The sequence below is a fragment of the Halyomorpha halys genome, unplaced genomic scaffold (assembly GCF_000696795.3).
Source record: "Halyomorpha halys isolate HHAL.00 unplaced genomic scaffold, Hhal_1.1 Scaffold945.1, whole genome shotgun sequence".
In the NCBI taxonomy this organism is placed as follows: Eukaryota; Metazoa; Arthropoda; class Insecta; order Hemiptera; family Pentatomidae; genus Halyomorpha; species Halyomorpha halys.
In genome coordinates, this window is record NW_027107924.1 from 548,822 (window position 1) to 571,085 (window position 22,264).

The 22,264-nt window shown below is 31.3% G+C and overlaps 2 protein-coding genes across 8 annotated transcripts in view; one reads left to right on the plus strand and one right to left on the minus strand.

The window, feature by feature from the left end:
• Positions 1-22,264, plus strand: part of msi (musashi) — a 562,348-nt gene that overhangs the window by 506,224 nt on the left and 33,860 nt on the right. The window lies entirely within an intron of this gene.
• The window catches only part of LOC106687298 (normal mucosa of esophagus-specific gene 1 protein), a 109,012-nt gene continuing 92,969 nt past the window's right edge, over positions 6,222-22,264 (minus strand). The window contains exon 5 of the mRNA XM_014431096.3: positions 6,222-6,385. Within this exon, the coding sequence (XP_014286582.1) occupies positions 6,278-6,385 (108 nt within the window). The 3' untranslated portion in view covers positions 6,222-6,277. The remainder of the gene's footprint in view (positions 6,386-22,264) is intronic.

Below are 22,264 nucleotides of genomic sequence, written 5' to 3' on the forward strand. Positions count from 1 at the left end.
ACTTTAATTTCTGTGGCGGTCGCAGGAATTGAAAACTTGACCCCCTCTATGGGTAGAATAGGGTGTTACCCTGTAGATAACATCCCCATATGTCAGAACTTACCAGAAGAGGGTAAAAAAATAATAAAATAAAAACTGCAGCCTGGTCATCCCTAGAGTCATTGATGTATCTATGATACTTTTCCTTAGTGGTTAATTTTTTTTTTTAAGTAGAGCTCATTTAACAGTTAATCTTCAATTACATAATAATCGTAAATATGCTTTTGATTTATTTTTTTATAAAAATAATTCTCTTGTGTTATGCCGCTTTCAAGCTTAGCAGACCTTAATTCTATAGAATTATAATGAGAACTGAGGGGATATATGCGATGTGGACTGAAAGCCCAAAGAGACCATGGTTGGGGGGGGAGGCGCTTGAGTTAACCAATGGTCAGCCCCATTGTGCCCCCTCAGTAAAATGTTTTAGAGTATTATGAAGGGGCTTAAAATATAATCCTCCCTTAGAAAGCTGCTTATTTATACTGCTTCATCCGTGAAAACGTACCAGCTGTTTGTTTTTCTTTACAACTCTATCTTTCTGAAGAAATTTGTATATACATTTATGCAAAACAAAACTTATCTTTTATACTGTGTTATGTTCAAGCATTTATTGATGGTTATGTTGACTTTAAGTATGAATATCTATCATTGTGATACTGTCTGTTGTACGGGTATTATAATGCTCTAGGCTTTGATTTCGTAACTCTTACTTCTAAACCTCAATGAAATATATAGGGATATTGCTTCTCAATAAACTACCATATGAACATTCCTGTCTGTCTTGTCGATGAGAAATTATGATGAAAATTGTTTTCAGTAATTGAAAATGTTCTATATCTAGTAAAATAATAATCATGACTATCGATTATCGGGCCTTGCTTCCATGAAGGTTTTCGATTAGTTGGTTTAATCTAATATTTCTTACTTAGAGCCTTAACCTGGTTCTTGAACTGTTGAACAGAAAGTTGTAAGGTTTAAAGAAAATTCCAAATCGATCTAAGGAAGGCGGTTAAAGTGGTATTTGAGAATAGTGATGAGTTGATTTATGACAGTGGATTATTTATATGAGATGTTTAGGGTGTGGGGTGGTCAGCGAAGAATACAAATAAGTAAATACTGTTTTAGTGTCAACATTTCGGTTAGAATTTTAGGCTTCAGAACAAAAACAAGATAACTATAATGATTAAGTGAACTTACAGATATGTTTCTTATTTTTCTGTAATTCCATTTAATCGTTATTGTTGGTATCTTGTTTTTTTTCTTAGTTATAATGAAGGCCTGAAATTCTGGCCGAAACTTTAGCACTAATAAATAAGATTTTAGTTATTCGTGGTATTCTCTGACCGCTCTCTCAATCATCTTTTCCTCACAGGTATTAGAAAATAGACGAAATATTTTGTGTTCTACACGTCTGAAAATCTTGAAATTCTGACTGTGATTTCTCATAGAGTCTTGATAGTTCCTTTAATCTGCTCTTAAAAACAAATGTTAGAACCATGTTCTAAGTCGTTATCACTTATCATATTTCAACTATTTTGGACTTATATTACTCTGCCTGCCTCTAAATAAATAAGTTCGTTTACTGTTTTTTAAACAATGGTGATAAATTGAAATACATTGATATGAAACATTGCAATTCTATTTTTATGTGTCAATTATAAACCTCATATTAATACTGGTACCTGTTAATTTTTTTTTTGGGATCCTCAAAATTCGTTTCCCAAGTCAAATAAATATTTAATTCAAAAGAAATAGAACCCTTATCGTTGCGTGGGGATGTGATAAAAACCCTAAACATGTGTATACTTTTACACAAATATTTACTAAAAACATAGTAACATGTATATATTTAAAAAAATTCAAAAACGGACAAGTAGAGCTTAAAAAATGCCTGAAATTATACTAACTTCTTATACAACTTAATTTGTTAAAAGCAAGTTAAAAAAACCAAACAATAAATATAGAATTTTAATAATTACCTTAATTCGCCGATCTTATCTTTCTTATCAATATATTTTAAATTATTTAGCTTGTTTTATTAAACAAATCGGCCACTAATATGTCACAAAGACGATTGTTAAGTGAATACGGTAATTGAAAGCAATAAAATATCTAGAAATCAGTTCATAAACTTTCATAATATTATATTATATTATTGAGAATAATTTATCTTGTAATTTGTCTTTTTTTTGCATATAGAATAATGCAAAAAAATTGGTTTTGTATTATAAAAAAGTAAGAAAGTAGGAAAATATAGACTAACTGTACTGTATCTGTACTTAATATATAAAAAATGTATGTGAAAACGATGAAATATTTAAAAAATAAAATTGGTTTAAGGTTTCACGAAATATTCTTTGGAAACATAAACTTATATACAGAACTTCTAGAAAAAAGTATGTCAAAATATAAAAATTCTATCTATCCTAGACATAATTACCATTCTTGACATATTGTTCTGCAAAATTAAAATATTAATTACAATATCAATTTATTTTTAAAAAACTGATCCAATGATGATGCCATATTCAGATTTTTTTAAAAACAATATGGACTCCTTTCCAGAGAATCTTATTTATTCCATTACGAATGAAAACAAAGATGTAACAACTCAATATCTATCAAGTAAAATACTGTTTCTAAGTAATCATAATTCGCCGTAACTAGAACGCTACTCGATACAGGTTACGTAAGAGAGATTTTTATTGGTCTCTGAGGTAAGAAAGACGATAGGAGAGGTTATGTAAGAGCGTAATCTTCTTAAACGATACAGTTCGGCGAAGAAGGGCCGATATCGTTAACATCGGCGAGAACTCGACCGTTCGTAATACCCAAGCCCTATAATCAGATTACGGAGGACCTACAAGTGTATTTTACGAGGCGAGGCTAGTGCTGAAATTATATCGCGAACTACCTACCTAAAGTGTGTTACATAAGTCTCCATGTCTTCAACGAGATTGAACATTGGAATTATTTCCTTTAAACAAAGTGGACACTATCTTCAAATCGTATTCATGTTCCAGCATATACCGACGTATTCACTACAGACTTAATGATAAAGAAAGCTCAAGTTTATTGTTCGATATTAAGGAGTGTTGTGGAGGAGTAAGCTGATCGGAAAAGTTGAGCCAAAGCTAATCATTGACTGCCTTCTGACATGCCATTTTAACCTCAACGCGAACCTGAGCACCGAGGGCGTGGTCAACTTCTCCCCGTTTTGGCTTCAGATTCTCTTTGAAAGAGAGTATAGTATGCCTCTGAGTTGGGACTCCTACTCAGGTAACCGCCAGGGGTTGGCAAAAAGGATCATTTGGCTCACTTGCTGGACTAGTCTCCCCCCTCCTATAGTTAAAACCCCTCCTGGTAAAAACCAGCTATTGGAAACTCTAAGTTGAAGATTTTTTATTAAGTATATCGTATTGATTATTAGGTTTATAAAACAACTTGTCCCGAAAATTCGCTAGGAGCTCTTTTAACATGTTACATAGACATTAAATTAGGCTGCTCACAAGGCTATACTTGAAATATTTAGTATGATAATTTTTTTTTTATTTAACACATCATGAATACCCATATCATAAAGATATATCTAAACGTTAGGGTGTGATAAAAGCATTAACAAAGGAAAAAATAAGTAATTAATTTTTATAATATGGTCAATTAAATAAAACATCATATAAATCCAAAATTTACAGCTGGGAAATAATTTTAATATCGGAACTTCAATCGTTTTACCGCCTAGTAAGATTGGGAAATGACCGATGCCCTAGAACAACCCTACTAGGGCATCGGTCATTTCTTTATATTATCTAAAATATTAGAAGCTAGTCACAGTAAAAAGAGGGTTCAACAAAGAAGGTATTCAAAAGGTATTGAGTGAAATGGGGTGGCATACCCTGCTCTCCTTAAATGGGAAAGTAAAGCCAAAAAGAGAGAAGTTGATTACGCCTCTGAAACTCAGGTTTACGTTGAACTTAATAGGAATGTCCGCCATCTGAATCTAGACTGAAACAGAAAGGATCCAGTAATTAGATCCTACTCCCCTGCCACACCCCCGGAGTTCATCATAAGGCACTTTTTGGCTTCATTTCCTGGCAGCTGACACCATTATACTCCTTGCTCCATATCCAAAAGAAGCATGACCTAAACTAACCTTTATAATCGTTCAAGTAATTTTAAACATCATTTTATAAAATATAGAGCCATGGTAATGGTATGAGAAGTGCACATGGCTTGGAATTTTATTATCTTATTTATTCAAAATCTGTCTTTCATTTGATGTTTTATCCTAAGTATTTCATTCAGTTTTGATGGAACTTGATTTTTACAAGTAAGGTTCAAAATGAAACTATGAATCCACTTTGGGCACTTGGCATCTTTCTCATGAAATCAAATTTTTCTCGTTTTAAGATGATTTTTAATCATTAAAATAACAGATTTTTGCAACGAATGAAAGACTATTAAAAGGGGTTGAGAATTCAGCTGTTTCATAAATCCAGCAATCGTCCAAAAAGTGGTTTAAGCGAAGCTCCGAATCCTGAAATGGGTAACGTAAGCCACGATTTACATATTTTTCATTCGTCGCAAATACAAAATACCCACAAATCTTAAGCAAACGGAAGAAAATACAAACGTCGGCAGCCACACGCTTGTGTGTTCCACAGAGTCAAAGGTAACGGACCTCGAACAGAAAATAAATAAAATGAAGAGGGATAGTGAAACAGAACGTAAATATTGACAAAGAAGACGGTAAATGATAAATGTATGTTGCAACGGTACTGTATACTATATATATCTTTATTAAATTCAATTTTCATCCTAATATTATTATAAAATACTTAATCATTTAATTACACAAACATATGATGTATCTATAAAAGTATATCTGACTTATATTGAATAAAAAATATATCACTAAAGTTAATCGAAAAGTTTTAAATCAATATTTGATAGAACTTTGAAATATAGCTATTATTCGTTTGTGGGTAATTAAGTTCTTTAAAATAGCGGTTTCACTCTGTTGTCGATTCTAAGAGGAAAAAAAAGTTTCTGAAAATGCAAAAATTTGTTTCGGTTTTTCTGTTTAAAAGAGGGACTTACTAAAATTACGTCACCTAACTTAATAAGAGAGGTGTATATATAACAGGAAAAAACATGCTGTTGCAACTGAGAGCCGGAAAGAATGATATGACATGTCTCTATAGCCGCTGTTGAGAACTGCAAGGATTGCGACATCGTCATGCCACGGCTATATCGTTCCGGAAAGGAATCCTGAATTGGGCTGTTCTCCGGAAAACTGAGCAGTTAATAAAAGGGAAAAGTGGAAAAGCTTGGGGTTATAGAACGGCGAGACAATGAGTGGGGTACGTCCCTTGAGGAGGTTATATACACTCATAACCTCAACTTGCTGATATTGCAACATGTCTTAAGATCCCCATTTCCTACTTACCGGAACTGAACCACAGAAGTTCATGGATTATACATATATGTTTCAGGAAATGTTATTTCAAGAACTATTATATGTAGGTGTGAATGGGTACTCAAATTGAAGCTTGTCAAATGCAACAGAAACAAGAAGCTTATAATATCTTTGGAGGGGTAGTAGTTTCTACATTTGTGAATAAAAAAAATTCAAAATATTAATTTCCGTTATTTAGAAATAAAAATGTTTTTTGTAAGTATTTTTCTGGAATTATTGAACGTAAATTCAATAATTCAAGAAAATTTTCAGTTCTACTTCAGGTTAAATGTAGTCGATCTAATCTACTTTAGAAAAGATGCGACTTTGTTTTTACATTGTTTTAATGATATTGAGCATTGAATGAAAAATTTAAGGTTTATATTTTTAAATCGGACAAATTTTTACAAAAGATAATCAATTTTCCGAGTTCATTAAAAGTTGTTTCATTGAACTATATAATAAAATGTGCTAACTCGGATAAATTAAAAATTATCTTTTTTTTTTTATTGGATGTAATTACATGACAAAAGCTACAGAAGAAAGTGATTGCTCTCAACTCATTTTCTGGTACAAACCTGTCCGGTCTTAAACCTGGTACTGGAAGTTATGGTGCTTACTTTTAATTAAAAATTACAGGTGGTTCCTGGTTGTCTCCTTGTCGAAATATTTCATGTATATATTCTATAGAAAATAAATTAAAAAATAAGGGAATTTATACGATTTTGTGTTATTTTTTTCTTTTATTTAATTTTTTGTAAGATGGATAACGTTTGCTTATTAACTGTCTTCTTTTTCGGCCTTTCTTCGATCTTCCTCCTCTTTCATTGCTTCGTAGGCCGCATGGAGGTCGACTGCTGGTTCCCACACCTGGTCAATCGTCAACAACTGAAACATTGAAAATAATATTAATTTATATTACATGTATTGTTACAGTTCAGAAATATATTATTAAATATTAATAGACATGTAAATGTACATTTGTAAGCGACATGCTAAAATGGGAGTACAGTACATGAAGATGAGAGAGTAAATTATTACTTTATTATAAAGATCATTTTTTTTAGACAGTCATAGCAGGTACTATTGCCCTTTAGGTTTCAAAATATCAGGATGAAAAGCTTGTTTTCGGCAAACGGCTGTGATGTCCTAATCCACTCCCCACTGTTTGCTGTAAACTGTTCCCTGTGTGTTTTGCTGCCACCGGGAACCTGATGGACCTGAACCCGAAAACAGACAGGACAAACGACTAGAGGAAGTCTTTAACCAATGCCGGAAGTGGGCAGATGGCCATAGCACAAACACTATCCAGCAAATATTTGTTTTCAAAAAACACCACCCTCTCATCGTCCAAGCTCCCTCGAATCTCGCCTCCTATTGGTTCGAATCGATGTCAAGCGATCATGACGTCAAAGCCCTCTAGTGTTCTTCACTATAGTTAAATACTTAAATAAAAATATCCTTTAAACAATTAATTAATTCTTTTTATTTATTATTCAATCTGAGATGAAGACATATATATGTTAAGGTAGTATGGGCTGTTAATACTTTACCACAAATTTATTAACGATTTATGGTCTAACAACCCATCTTGAAGTTAACAAATCCATAAAGATTTTCAATTAGTCTACTATTTAACACAAAAATAAAATAAAGGTATTGCTTGACATTGTTTGTGATATTATATTTAGAGCATGACTTATCATGTTTTCATTAAATAAGTATTATTTTCCACATTAACAAACAAATATTAAAAATTATTTTATATAATAAAATCTTGAATTCCTTAGATTGATGTCAAAGTTAATCATAAATAATTAATTTTGTTTATCTTATATTCTCAATGGATTGTTCCGTGAAAAGATTAATTTATTATACCATCTAACCAAAATTCAGGCTTAGGTAATTAATTTAAAAAAAAAAATTATACCAGTAAATCTATTTCGTGACGAGAGAAGAGATGATGCGAATGTGGCGTGGTAAAGGGGAGGAGAGAGTAATGATAGCCAATTTTAGCTGGAAAAGTTTTATATTAATAGGAGAGTAGGAGCTAACAGCAGTATCCTAACAATCCTAACCGTGACTTGTAGTTTAAGCATTGCAGTGTTTAATTGAGTGAACTCCTTAACCTATTCTGAATAATATCATTGTTGTGGAACTTACTATTTCCTACCTTACGCTGTAAGAGGGGACGCATGATCATTAATAATAAAATTTAACTCTTTATTCCATTTCCAGAAGTTTCACTTCTGTCGGCAAGACCCATGGTTGCCACATTATTTTTTTTTTTAATTTTGTAAGAATTATTTTTAAAAAATTAATTATTAATTAAATTGTTTTACCTGTATGAAGATTGTGATAAGTTCAATTTATTCATTTATAATTGAAAACTTGACACCATTCCGATACAGGATGGTACTACATTTATTTAATGAATGGATGACTGTTGGTAGTTGAGAGATAGGTTCGTGAATAAAAATGAAATTATGTGCAATTTTAAAATAGTCTTAATATCATTAAAAACTTTTTAAAAATGTATTTATTTTTATTTTTGTGCCGTAAATTGTTGTAGATTAATTTTAGATCCTCATAGATTTTGCATCTGAGGATGACTTGTGAAGCCTAATCTTTCTGAAGTGTTTAATAAATTTTTGGTGAAGTATTAACGTTCCTCAATTTAATTGAATATGAAAGTTGTAAATTACCCTTCGTATATCAAGCTTCTTCATCCAGACCCTGTAATTAGTTTGTGTGGTGTATGATCGTTTTATTACAAGTTTATCGTATGCAGGAAGCATAAATCCTGTGAAACTAGGGGAATAAAATTCCTATCTTCAAAGATGGAGAGCACAAAATGATTTCGGAGGAAGGGATCCTACCCAGGATCAAAACTAGGGGTGCAAGTCATAGTGACTCTCAGCATGGATAAGATGAATGAAACCAAAATTTTAAGAAAATTATGTATAATTATAGCAGTGGGTTCTTAATTGTTACAATTTTGCTTTAAGAAAATACTACCCCCTCTGGGGAAGCCCATGTTTCGGAGTGTGTATATGTCATTTATTGTGTTACCACGACTTGCTTGAAGAAAACAATGCTTACTATCTTTACATCTTATTATTATTTCATCAATTTTTTTTGGATTTTACTACTTTTGTAGCTCTCGCAAGACTATAATTTCAAATAATGCTCTAACAAATTAAATGACATATACTATTCAGCTTATATTATATCTAAGATGTTAAAGATAATGATCACATCTACCAAGTTTAGATTAAGAAAGAGCCTTCGACATGGCTAACTAACGATTGACTACTGACTTTGGTTTCGATGGTTCGAGGACGTGCTGTTCGGCATTCGCCGCTTACCGTCACCCCAACAATCGATTCCCACGTGGCCATTGCCAGTTCCGCTCGACTGGCGTGAAAAATCGATACCCCGTTAGTGTTGGACAGTTAGCTTTTTGAGGTTTAACATCCCACCCTCGCTCGTAATTACAGTCTAAATCATCAAGGATACGACAATATCCGGGTTGTGGTTCAGAAAAGGCAATCAAAATTGGAAAGAACTATTTTCTATAGTTAACGTTTCGGTCCTCATTGCAGGTCCTACATCAGGGCTCTGTATAAGCAAGATATGAAACGAAGGGAAGTTACAAAATTACTTTTAAAAATAAATTTAAAAACAATATAATACATGAATATAGATGTAATACACTTAATGAGTGTATAAATAAAATAAAACGTGATAAATATTTTTTTTTTACCGGCCCAAGTTTAAGGCTATAAATTGTTGAAAGAATCAAAAGGAATTTTTTGGCAATAAAAGAGATGGCACTTTAAATTAAGTTATGGTATGCGATTCCTGTTTGAATGTAACTAACAATTACTTCAACACTGTAAATATTCATTTTGTCCGATTATGAATGCCAAAACTTACACTCATTTATTTTAATTACTCTGTTCATATTATTTATGAACCTAAAGTTGGAAAGTTTAATAACCATACATAAAATAAAAAATAAAAAAAACAATAGTTCAATTTAATTAAACTTGTTGCGCATGCGTTAACGTATTTTATTCAGCACATATTTCGAAAGAAGCCTCATCCCATTTGGTCCAAATCTGGATTGAAGTTTGACATTAGTTTATTGATGAATTAAAAAGTAGCTTGATGACCTCAGTGCAGAACACTTTGGAGTGAAGGTTCCAGAATGCTGGGTTCAAAAGGTTTTTAATTCGATTCCCATCTAGGTTGGTCAATAATTATCTTTCGTTCGCCCAGATATATGAATCTTGACATTCCCACTCTAGTGCTGCATCGATCCTCAATGTAAGAAACGTCTTAGTTAAAATCAACCTATTTTCGCTAACTTGGCTGCTGTTAAACAATCTTTCCTTCCGAATGCCAAGCTGAAGCACAAATAATTATTGCTTCCTCTCTGGACCGAGTTCAGAGGGGTCACGGGACATACAACCCATGTAGCATCCGTTCCGTATTCCTTAATTTACTCTCATCTAAAATAAATATTTTCCTTTATGATACTGGGAGAAGCGCGTGATCGTGTAGACAGTTGGAATACCATCACTGATCAAAACCATATCCGTGAGTATTAGTATTTAAAAATCTTCGGTTTCATAAAAGACGTTTGAAAATCTTCAGTTCGTAAACTTAGCACACAATGAAAATTACTACTAATGTAACAAGTAATTACTGAAACTAAAAACAAAACAAAGATAGCATAAGGAGTATAGAATCCACACTGTTTTCCGTAAACACTAAGGATTGTAAATTTCTTTTTTCTTTTTTTTTTTTGGTATAGTGAAAATAGAACTTCTTTTCCTGATGGCCTCCAGTTGTTCCAATTTGAGAGTAGTGCCAAGGAAAAATCATTTTGTAAATGAGAGTAGAAAGCTCGACTCGGATCCTTTTCGGAGAAGCACTTTCCGATATTAGTGCCTCTTGTAGCCCCCCAACGAAAGGTCTCCCCCTCAATGTCTGTAATGAAATCCCCTCGCCCCCCGCCCCTCCTCAAATTCCTGTCCGAGTTTAAATTGCCCCCTCGGCCCATGTAGTAGTCCAGTTTACATTTTAAATGCAATTGCTCCGGGACTCTCTCTCTCTCTCTCTCTCTCTCTCTCTCTCTCTCTGATAACCTACAAAGCCGCAAGAATTAATTTTGTGTTTCCACCGAGGTCTTAAAAGTTACGGTACAGTTCCGGGAAATGTTTTGATTGGCTGTGTAGGTCGGTGAAGCTGTGTTTATTTGGACGGTTTTGAGATCTGTGTTACGACTTAGTCTCCACTTTATATCGTACTAACTGAGCCTCTCGGTTTCACCCGCGATAGATTAAGATTATACATGCTTGTTTCACCTACATTATAAGTAGGTGACCAAATGCATCTCATGATTGTATAATATTTGAAATGTATGCAAAGAAACGAAATGACCAATCGATAAAAAAGAAAAGACAATAACCGCACAAAAATCAGTGATAAAAAAAAAAAAAAAAAAAAATGCTTCTCTCTAAAGCTGGCCGCTAACAAAGTAAAACAAAAGGGGAAGGTATTCATGATGTGTTAGATGTAAAATCTTTTACCATAATAAATGTTGTAAGTATAGGATTGTGTACAGCCCTATTTAAAGTCATGTTAAATGTTAAATGCATAACAGCTCCTAGCGGATTTTCAGAGCAACTTGTTTTATAACCTTTCCTTCTACAACTTCACGTTTTTGTTTACTTCTAACTTTATGTTAAAGTAATTTATCACAATATGCCTAAATTGAGTGAAATCTGTAAATGAAGTCTGTTGCGTGACGTCATTCTCCATTTAACAGACCGTTTTATGTGTTACATCGTTTTAACATGGTAAAAGAAGGAAATATTTCTCCATTTAACATGTTAAACTAAAGATCATGAATACCCCAATATATAGTGAATTCAATCAGGTTGACAAAATAATTTAACACCGAGTTACATAACGCATATTAATAAATATTTATTGAGCTCAAGTATAATGGCTAAGATTAGTGAGTGGTTCCTAAACTGGGTGCCGCAAGCGTATACCTGAGTGTCGTGGCAAGTATTTCATTTTTACTATATTGTGCAATTTAGGAGTAAAATACATTCATATAAAATGACAAATGTAGTAGAAGCAAGGGCGATGAGGTGGGAATGTTACAACTCTACTGTCCTTCAAAGTAAAAGTGAAGCAAAAAAAGCCTCACTCACGAAAGATTTACGTTGGGATTAATAGGAAATCCAGCCATTTTAATCTAAACTAGAGAAAGAGAAGACAGCCAGTGATTGGCTCGTACTCTTCCCCTACTCCTCTGCCACGCCCCTGGAAGGCACATAAGGCCAGTTGGTGGCTTCACTTTTTTGCTAGCTTTCCCCATTACTCCTACCTCCAAGTAGTAGTAGTTTTTATTTATTGATTTATTTTTTGTTAAACGTTGATATCTATTATTTATGGTTACATATATATTTAAATTAAAATAAAAAAACTATCTAATAAATACATATATATAAATTAATAAAACATTAATCAGATACGTCATATACAAAGCCTGATTATTAACTCAGTTATCTTTATGGCATTTCAGGAGCGTAATCTAAAGTAATAAATCTGTTGTTTTTTTGTTAATATTAACATAAATTAATCTCTTCATAACATAACCCATCTTATCTACAAGTAGCTACTAACACTAATCCCTGTGATTTTGATATGGAACTATGTTGAATTGAGAAATATGGAATTCTCATTTACTTTAGAAAATTATATTTATACTTAGTGAATTTTAAATTGGTGCATAAATTTTGTATCAGTCTTCTTATTAGACCTTATTGAGAGCGGACAAACCCACTCGAGGCAGGGAGCTAATATTGTATTAAAGGTTAGTGGACAAAGGAAAGCGGATAGCCGGTGTCTCCTTTCAGTGCTTGTGGTCGGAGGTCTCTCTTACACCGGCTCCTTTATTATTTATATACCTCCTCTGGGTCTGAGCCCATCTAAATAATTAAATATTCATTTGTATTCCTGGACAAGATCGATATCCTTGGGAAGGAAAGGAAATGACACCTGTAAATTATTTAGCTCCGGCAATAACTTTGATCTATCAAGAAAATTCCATTCGAATATGGTTCTTTTTATAAAAAAAAAAAAAAAAATAGCATTTTGGCCTTCACTACTGTGCGATTTTTATTTATGTATTTTACCAATTTATTTTCGCCCAACCATCCCTTACATATATTTATATTTATTCTCTAAATGAACATTTATTTAGTTCTTCTTATAATGTTATTTGACGAATTAATTAATTATTGTTGACAAAAGTCTAAGGCCTAAAGGTCTTTATATTATTATAAATCCTAGCACCTCTTTTGGAGTTTTCTCTATTACTGAGAATAAGTATATTTTTTAAAATAGTTCATCCCTCTTTATTAAAAACAAAACAGCTATTTTGGTGTAAAACATGGAATTGTTCAGAAATAGACTACATAAAAATAAAATTTCTTATTGCTTGCTTATGTTTTAATATAATAAGTTAATAAATTATTGGATTGGGCAATTATTATATTACCCATTAATTTATAATATATTTATCTACCTGCAATAATATAAATGGATCTAAATCCTTCTGGTGGTAAAATATCAAGTAAATTCTTGAAATGATATGCCAAAAGATTTTAATCATAGCACATGAGTTATTTGTAAAATAAAAAAAAAATTAAATATCTTTATAAAAAAAAATTTAAATGAATAAACCTTCGATTTAATACATCTACTAAACCTAGATGGGAGTTTATTATAAATTGTTAAAACCATAAAATATGTAAATTTGTTAATAAAACAGAACCATTTAATACCATATCGCCTACAATCGGCAAAGGTGTGGGCGGGGTTCACACTAAGAACCGCTTGAGGGTAACGAGCTCATAAAAAAAAAAGCTATCCCTTCATTAAGATAATGTGAACAGTTCACGCGAGGCGCAATCTCAGGCTCAAATCTTATTATAGATTTAATTAGATTTTATCCTGTACAATAAATTTTATTTTGTTAGCTTTAATTTAATGAGAACATCAGGTGAAATTGTATATCTTAAAATAATTTTATATTTGATAAAAATTATATTTTTTTCATTTTATTTCATCTTTATTACAGAATAATAATAAACGTAAATTATGAATGTGTGTATATTATAGATATTGCAAAATACCGTTATATATCAACTATTTATGTACAGTTCATTATTTGTAAATCTATTTAAGAAATGTTATTTTGCAATTTCTATCACTGAGTGGCAATAATGTTTTTCAAATTAATATGCTGGCATGGGCCATTCGCCCAGGAAATGTGTATACGTTTACAGTTACTATGAAAAAATCTCAAAAAAACAAAACCAAAAAACATGAATTCCAATCAAATTTTAGTTCTCTGTCAAACATTAAAATGTTTAGTTATTCAAATAAAAAACAATTAAAAAAATGTTGAGGATTTATTATTTGTTGCTTCCTAGCCATTGGCATTCATTCAGAAGGTTTACCAAATTTTAAAACACGATTATAGCAAAAAAGCGAATGTTTTAGATACATTTTTCGATCCAAATCCATGTATTTTTTTAAATTTTTCATAATTAAATTCCAGATTCACAACATTTTTTCGCTATTCCTGAAATTTCCATTTCTGAAACAACCACGTTTAATTATTTGGTCCAAAAAAGAAGTGTTTATAATTTCCTAGTTGTATACAAAGTATAAATACGAAGTGGATCAACGAATTATGTTTTATTTAACAGAATATATTTTTGCTAGCAATTCAAGAACTCAACATTTTGTAGATGATTCAATAAAAAAAAAAAATGGAAAACTCTATATTTCTGAGATTTCTTCGAACATTGAGAGGTAAGCGTGATTGTATAGTTATAACCGGTTCCTAAAACCAAATATTTTGTTCTGCTACAGTCGTGAAAGATAACCAAATGAGAAAAGTAGAACCTGCAAAAATTAACGAAAACCAATGAAGAGAACGAATTTCATAAACCGTACCTTTTATTTTTGAAATTCTCTTCCTAGGTGTTAACTTAGTTTATTTTATATATGATTTTAGTACTTCTTGCAGACTGTTTTTATTGTTTAAATAAAATAAATTGTATCCATAGAAGTCTCAAACTCTCTTTATCAATATTTTTAACATTTTGAGCCATCCTGGCCACTTCATATAAAGTCACACCTCACATCCAACCAATAAAATTTTGCAGGCTATTCTGCGTAGGTATTCTATTTTTGTTTTTAATACTATTTTATTCACTTTTTTATTTAATTTTAAAACATATAAATAACTAATAAACTAACGCATAATAATAATAGTTCAAGATAATTTATAATTAAAAGTTTTTAAATTATATGAAAAAGTGACAAAATACGTTATTTTGACTAAAAATATATGTAATAACTATTTGTCATAAGTCCTGGACAGAATAGTCTGGAAAAAAGTAATCCTTGAAGATGGCCTGGTTGGCAGAAACGTTGATGATTTGAAATATTAATAAAGAGTGTTTGAGATACAATTTATTTTATTTAAACAATTGGTTTGGTTCATTCAAACTCCTATATTATACTTTAATGTTTTAAATTATTCTTTACTCAAAGCTCAATAATGATTATTATGATAATTAAATGAAATCTGGCTAGGGGTACAGTACTTTGTAAGGAAGTACTATTACTAGATTATGATAATTATAAATAGAAAAATAAAAAAATATATATATAACTATTATTAACATTTTTCTGAAAAGACATTACTCCTCTTACACGCTTTTCTCGAATTCCTCTTACGCGAATCGGTAAGCCACTTAACGAACTATTTCCGGCTCGAGTGTTAAAATTAGACCAAAAGACAAAATTAATAAATAAACAGCTGTTGGTTATCAATTCAAAACAGCTGTCACGGGTGTTTAGGCTATTTTTCGATTCTCAAAGTCGTCTAGATTTAGAGGAGTAACTACACTTGCGAAAAGTTATTTTAACCTCTGACAACTGAAGGTATTTCTGTAAATATGTTCTTTTTTTGTATAGAACTGAATAGTTCATCGATTGAGTATGTAAAGATTCATTATAAGAATTAACAGGAAAGTATAAAAACCACTCGAAAAGTGTGTGAAGGCGGGAAACACAAAGAGATTCGAGATGAAAAGAAAATTGCCACGGAAGGTAGAAATGGTCTATATGTTATACTATATAAAGCAACTGTACCTAATGCTAAAGTAACTACATTGTTGAGTGTTATCACTAAGAGCTCTAAGCCGCTTCTATATTTGTCCTGATTTAGGCTAATGCTATGCCAGTATGTGCTCCGACATAAAAGGTTTTCAACTCTTATGTGCTGTCACGTGCACCTTCTTCAACACAAGAAATCATACATCCACAATGGCCCACTTATTTTTAAAATTCCTTTCATGTGCTTCAATTTAAACCCATTTTTAATATAATTCTTGCTGAATTAAAAAACCATAATATGCATTTTGGTAATATTACAAAATATTAGAATTGTAAATAATATGTATGAAAAATAAACATGATCATGTAAAATAGTGAAATTTAAAAAATATGACAAAGCAATTTCAAAACCAGCCACTTCTGTACGTAATAGTGGTTCTCTTTTTCTTTGGTTAGCAATATGCAATGAAAGTTCTTCTACAATTATTAATATAGTTTATGAAACATAAATTGACAAAAGAAATTTGCTCTTAACAGTATTTTGAATTTTTAATAATATACTTTTAGTTAATGTAAATTGTAATTGTACATTATATCAATTGTATTTTTTAAAAGTATTGTTGTTCCTGTTACTTTTTTCAAGTATATCTTTTCATGCATTATCATAGTTTAGACTAGTTTTCGGAACAAAAATAATAATGAAGAATTCTTCGTATCGATCCTGCTTCTTCGGGCTCGTAGTATACGCTTACAGAAACCCCTACAGTAGCCACTGCTGATAGGCTTCTTCTCATGTTTCAGAAGGACGTCCCGTTGCCCTCGCCGAAGAACAAACAGTCGACAAGACTCGATTAACCGTTATCCGACTATGTCGATTCATCGACGATCCGTGCATCACGCGATAGCGTCCATTCTCTTGAGATCGACCACCAGTCCAGTCCTGTCACTCCTGAGGAATGGCTACTTTCCAAACCAGCTCCTTCTAGGGCAGACTTTCTCCCCCGCCGTTCCCTAGTCTTATTATAGGTTTATCTTATGAATAATAACTCAGTCCGACAGATGGCGGACGCGAAAACTTTCACGATTTTTTTTTTCCTGTTTTGATCCGTCCTCGTATGCTCGGACGAAATTGAACAGATGGTGGTACAAAGCTATTTATATCTCTGATTAAAAGCTGTTTTTTGAATTAACCTAGCATTGAGGATCTTAATTTTGAAAAAAAAATTGGATTATTGATAAATATTTACAAACACTATATGTGAGGATGCTATTACGTTACATAAATTTTTTAGCTCATATATTTAAATTGACAAAACCATCAATAAATGTCGAAAAAGTACTGTAAATTAATTGCTATTCTCATTAAGTAAATATTAACAAAATAACAATTTTTATTTTAATACATTTTTTCTATATTGTTTTAATTACATCAGTATTTCACGTTTTCACATATAAAAAAATCGTTTTTTTAACCACTCGGTCTTGAAAAGGCCGTTCGTGTATATAAAAAAAGATACGCATATAAGTAAAAAAAATGTTCTTAACTTTAAATTAACAGTTAATTTAACTCTTATAATTTTTTTTTAATACATATGTCCAAAAAAAAATGTTTTTGTTTATAATTTATTTATTCTTATTTACAACTATATAAAAATATATACAACAAGTAAATTTGCTCTAAGTGATATAATGACATGATACAAACATGTAGAGAATCTACTCATTGATAGAACTCCAATAACATTTCTAAAGGAGAAGATCTCGAGGTCGTCTTCTTTTCAGACGTCTAGGAGGATTATTAAGTAATGAAGGAGAAGCCAGGTTAGAAACAAGTGGGTTGGGATGGTTGGGAAGTTTATTATGGAGGGATTGGTAAAGGAACTTTAAGGTCCTGATGATAACTTGATTTGTGACAAAGTAGGGAACATTAATGGTTTTGGACTAGAAATATTGTATTCGGGAGGAATTCGATGGTTTAGTGGAACCCCAAAGGCAACTCTAGATAGGCCTCAAAATAGTCATGTAGATCAGTCTTTTGTAATTGATTGGAAGCATAGCACGTTTTCTAGTAGATGTTGTAATTGTCGGAATCGACGAGCAGTTTCCTGTCTTGTATGAAAACCAAATAAAATAATAATACTTTTTTTCTTAAATTATATACGGTTTCAAAAATGTGAAATTTCGATAGAGAAAAGTTACCTCATCATCTCTGCTTAAAGTATTATAGTTATGTTATTATACATTCTATGGTTGTTTTAAGCGTAACTAACTATTTTGACAATATTCAAGAGTATTATACAAGAAAATTATTTGCGACTGTATAAACAGACAAATGTTGTTTCCGTAGGCGTATGTTTATTGAATTTAACGGTACTAGGGTAGTAGGCGGACGAGTTCCCATGTTATCTTACACCCGGCATGTTAGGTTATGTAGATATGCAAATTTAAGGGATTTGCTGTTTCTGAAGCCAGTTTAATTACGTTTTAGTTCCTAATTATATTCAGTAGGATATTTCAATTGTTAACGAAATTTGATGAATATTGATTTTCTTATTATTATTTTGTTTTAACTAATTAAATTTTACAAATCCTCCTAGCTCCTCTGTATTTACTGTACTAATAAGGTCTCCCTTTGCGGACGAGTACGAAGCCCCAAAAAGTAATTGTCTAAGCCGTTTAAAGTCCTTTGAACTTGGGTCTGATGTAACGAGAGACCCCCTGGAGGTATTTTGATTAAAGGTGCTACTCTCAATCCGTCCAATCAAAATACCGAGCCTCGCCGCAACCTCCCCTAGCAATGTGACGTAATCCACCAAAAATGTATCAAATTAATTATCATAATTTTATCAATGTTTAAAATGTGAGATGAGGTATTCGAGTCATTCCATACGAAATCACCTGCATGTCTCAGGTTTTCATGAATTTTTGTTTATTAGTAATATCGACTAAATAAATAATTTTTCCATATAAATTTTTCTAAAATACGCAAATTTCATCATTGTTTTTAAATCACAAAAATATTTTACTGATTATGGTAGGAGGGATGACAACATCGAAGCAAAGAAATTCACTTTACTAGTTTTCAAAATTTATAATATCTCAAAAACTCACACCTGAGATTTTTTTCTGAAACGTTGTATGTTACTCCAGATTATATTAGGTACTAGGAGACCCGGCAATGTTTCGCTCTAGCTAGGTTTTGGAATGTAGATAGATTGATTGAATACAATTCAAAGTTTGATATAAATTAATATATTTAATTATTTGAACATTGGAATATTAAATTAATCAATTGTATATTATACATATTTAGTTCATAGCCGTAAATAACTATATTTAATAATTAAATAATTATTTAATAAAAATATATGATTAAAAAATAGAAATAACTTCAATACAATTCAACAAATCTACTCGAATTTTGGTAGATGGTTTAGGGCTCTATAAACTGCACCAAAGGGCGCAAACCGAATCTAATTAAACAGATTAGAACCGCAGATATTATATAAAACGTTACTAAAGATTTTCTTAATTTAAAACCAGTATGTTATAGCGGTATTAAATATAAATGTGGGGTAAAATAGGTAAAAAGAGCAAACATTAAGCTTTCTAACAGTTGTATTAGTGTATGAATTGAATGAAAAGTAAAGGATTTAAGAGCGATTAGATAAGTAATAGGACAACGGAAGAAATCAAAAACCCTCCAAATAAATTAAGTTCAAAAACATTAGTTTTTAATTTCTTTCTAAAATGATATTTAAATTACCAATCCAGGTACCAATCCTTCCATGATAAACTTCCTAATCACCCAAACCCACTTGTTTCTATCCTGGCTTCTCCTTCATTACCTTATAATCCTCCCATGCTTCTGAAAAGAAGATGGCCTCGAGATATCCTCCTCAAGAAATGTTATTTGAGTTCTATCAATGGGGAGATTCTCCACATGTTTGTATCATGTCATTTTATCACTAACAACAAATTTACTTTTATATATTTTTATACAGTTGTTAATAACAATAAATAACTTTTTTTTTATTATACTTTTTGAGTTGCGCGCCAAATGCTTAATTTTGTGAATAACTTTTTGTTTACCTAAAAAATTGGAATAGTCTATAACCTTCCCGAGAAAATTCTCTACATTTTGCGAAAATCCCATCGCAATCATATGAACGATATGACAGCACATAAAATACGAAAAAACAAATATTAATTTTTATATATTATATTTATTGTTGGTAATATGAGGTTATAATGTGTGGTAATTCACTGGCAATCCTAATAATAAATTTTATAATTTAATCAGTCAGATTCAGATTCGATTTCAAATAATTGTATTTAATAGTATTGAATCTTTAGTATCGATACAAATATTAGAATCGATATTGTACACCTCAGTTTCCTTTTCAAATCTAAGATTCAAAGATATGCAAAGGATAAATTTTCATAAATCAGTATAATAAACTTAAATGAATTGCGTATTGCTGACATGGTCTTGTAACTTCTAGTGATATCGAACAACGGTAGATGAAGAGGTTAACAGATATCTGCGAGTTCAAGTTTCCTTGTTCTCCAGAGGATATGAAACTTGGAACTTGTTAGTTAGAAGAAACTCGTACGAGGATATCGAGACTTTTTCTATTGTTTCGGAAAAAGTTTTTCGAGTTGGCAAGTACAACTCGAGTCCATCGCTCTAGTTGCCTATCCCAAAACTACCTGTAAGAGAAGTTAGTCAGTTGATAGTTGAATTTGAACATCTTTGTAAACGTTTGTTCAGCCTCAATGTGGTACAATACTTATTGTTTTTGTATTATATTAACATTCATTTATGACTGACTTATTAATTATCGATATATAATTTTATTCTCAAATTCATGCATATGATAATCCATACTTTCAACAAATTATCCAAGAAAAAGATGGAGCCGCTTGAAAAGTTTTCAAAAAATATAACTTACAAGTAGATAGAAAAAAAGTATATAAAAGTGAGAAGATGTAGGAGGTGCGGTGTAACAATGATCACAAGCAAGTGAAACCTATTTTATTCATACCGAAGTTTCGGCCTAAATTCAAGGCCTAAAACAAAAACGAGATAACAATCATAATAATGGAAAACAAATGACAGTAAAATGTCAAAATCAACCACTGCTCTATGTAATAAATTAAGAAATAAAAATAGTATTTATTTTTATTTGGTCACAATTGTGATAATTTAAAATATATTAAAAAAATTTGGTTCCATTTTATATTTTTTATTATAAAATCACTGGCAAGAAGTCAAATAAAAAATAAAACCATATTTTATACCAGCCAAAAAAGTAGACTTTTATATGATATATATTTTCTCAGTGTAAAAGTTTACTATGCTGCAAACATAAAATTAGGTAAACAGCATCTTTTCATTTTAACTTACTTTTGGATAGCAAATATAAAATATATTTTTAGCTCTAGGCTTTAGTGGCCTACGAAACACGCTTTAAATGAAGCTTTGGATGATCGAGCATTCTCGAATCTGACCTGCGCCTCTTTGCTTTTACTTTGTAGTGAATCCTCGGAATAAATCTCGACTTTCCCACTTCGGCTAAAATAAGTTGGCAAGCTGTTGTATAACCCGTCTTTTCTTCCTTAAGTTGATGAACGTCAGAACGTTAAATTCCAAATAAAAAATGTTTAAACAAATAACTATTAAAAAAGTGGACTAATAATAAACACATTTACCTATCGGCTTAATAAAAACTATGTTTTTTTTTCTCTATCCAATAAAATATCATAGATCTAAAATTTCAATATAAGATTTTTTTTTATTGCATTTATATAAATATTACTGATTAAATTTCGATGGATGGATTCGATTATAACTAATAATTATTTATCAGTAACATTACAATATACATTTTATTTAATTATATATATAGGAATATATTTACATATATATATGGTTTCAACTACGTCTTTGGATCTATGACTTTTTTTTTTAATGTAATAACTATTTACTGATTTCTCCATAAAAGTATAACATGTGAAACGAGTCATGTCTGTATTAAAAAAAAAAATAATGAAATATACGAAACAAAAAATAAAAATCAATCCTTATTAGCTATAATAGACTAGAAAGTGCGAGTGAAAGACGGATACACTGCTCCCTCGGACTATAATTATCTTAGTTTTCACCCTGAAATGGTCAGCCTCTCCTCTCCTAACTCCCCCCTCCCTCACAATTTACTAGGTCAGGTGATTTCGCTTTAGCCAATGATGATAAGGCTTCTAGATTATCACATCCTTTATCTGCTTCCATGGGCTGGAAAGTGAGAGTAGGCAGGGGTTATTGAAAGGGAAATGAGACCCCTGGCGCATTTATAACATTAGAGAACCTGAAGATTTTGAAGGAACTATTTTTAATGAGTATGTATTTAAACGTTCGACTGTAAGTGAATTAGGAGATGGTCCAGGGTGTAGTAAAAAAAAAAAAAAATAGTTTTAACGACTTATTAATAGTCAACGTTTCGACCCGCACTGTAGGCCATCATCAGGCCTGAAAATTGAAACGTT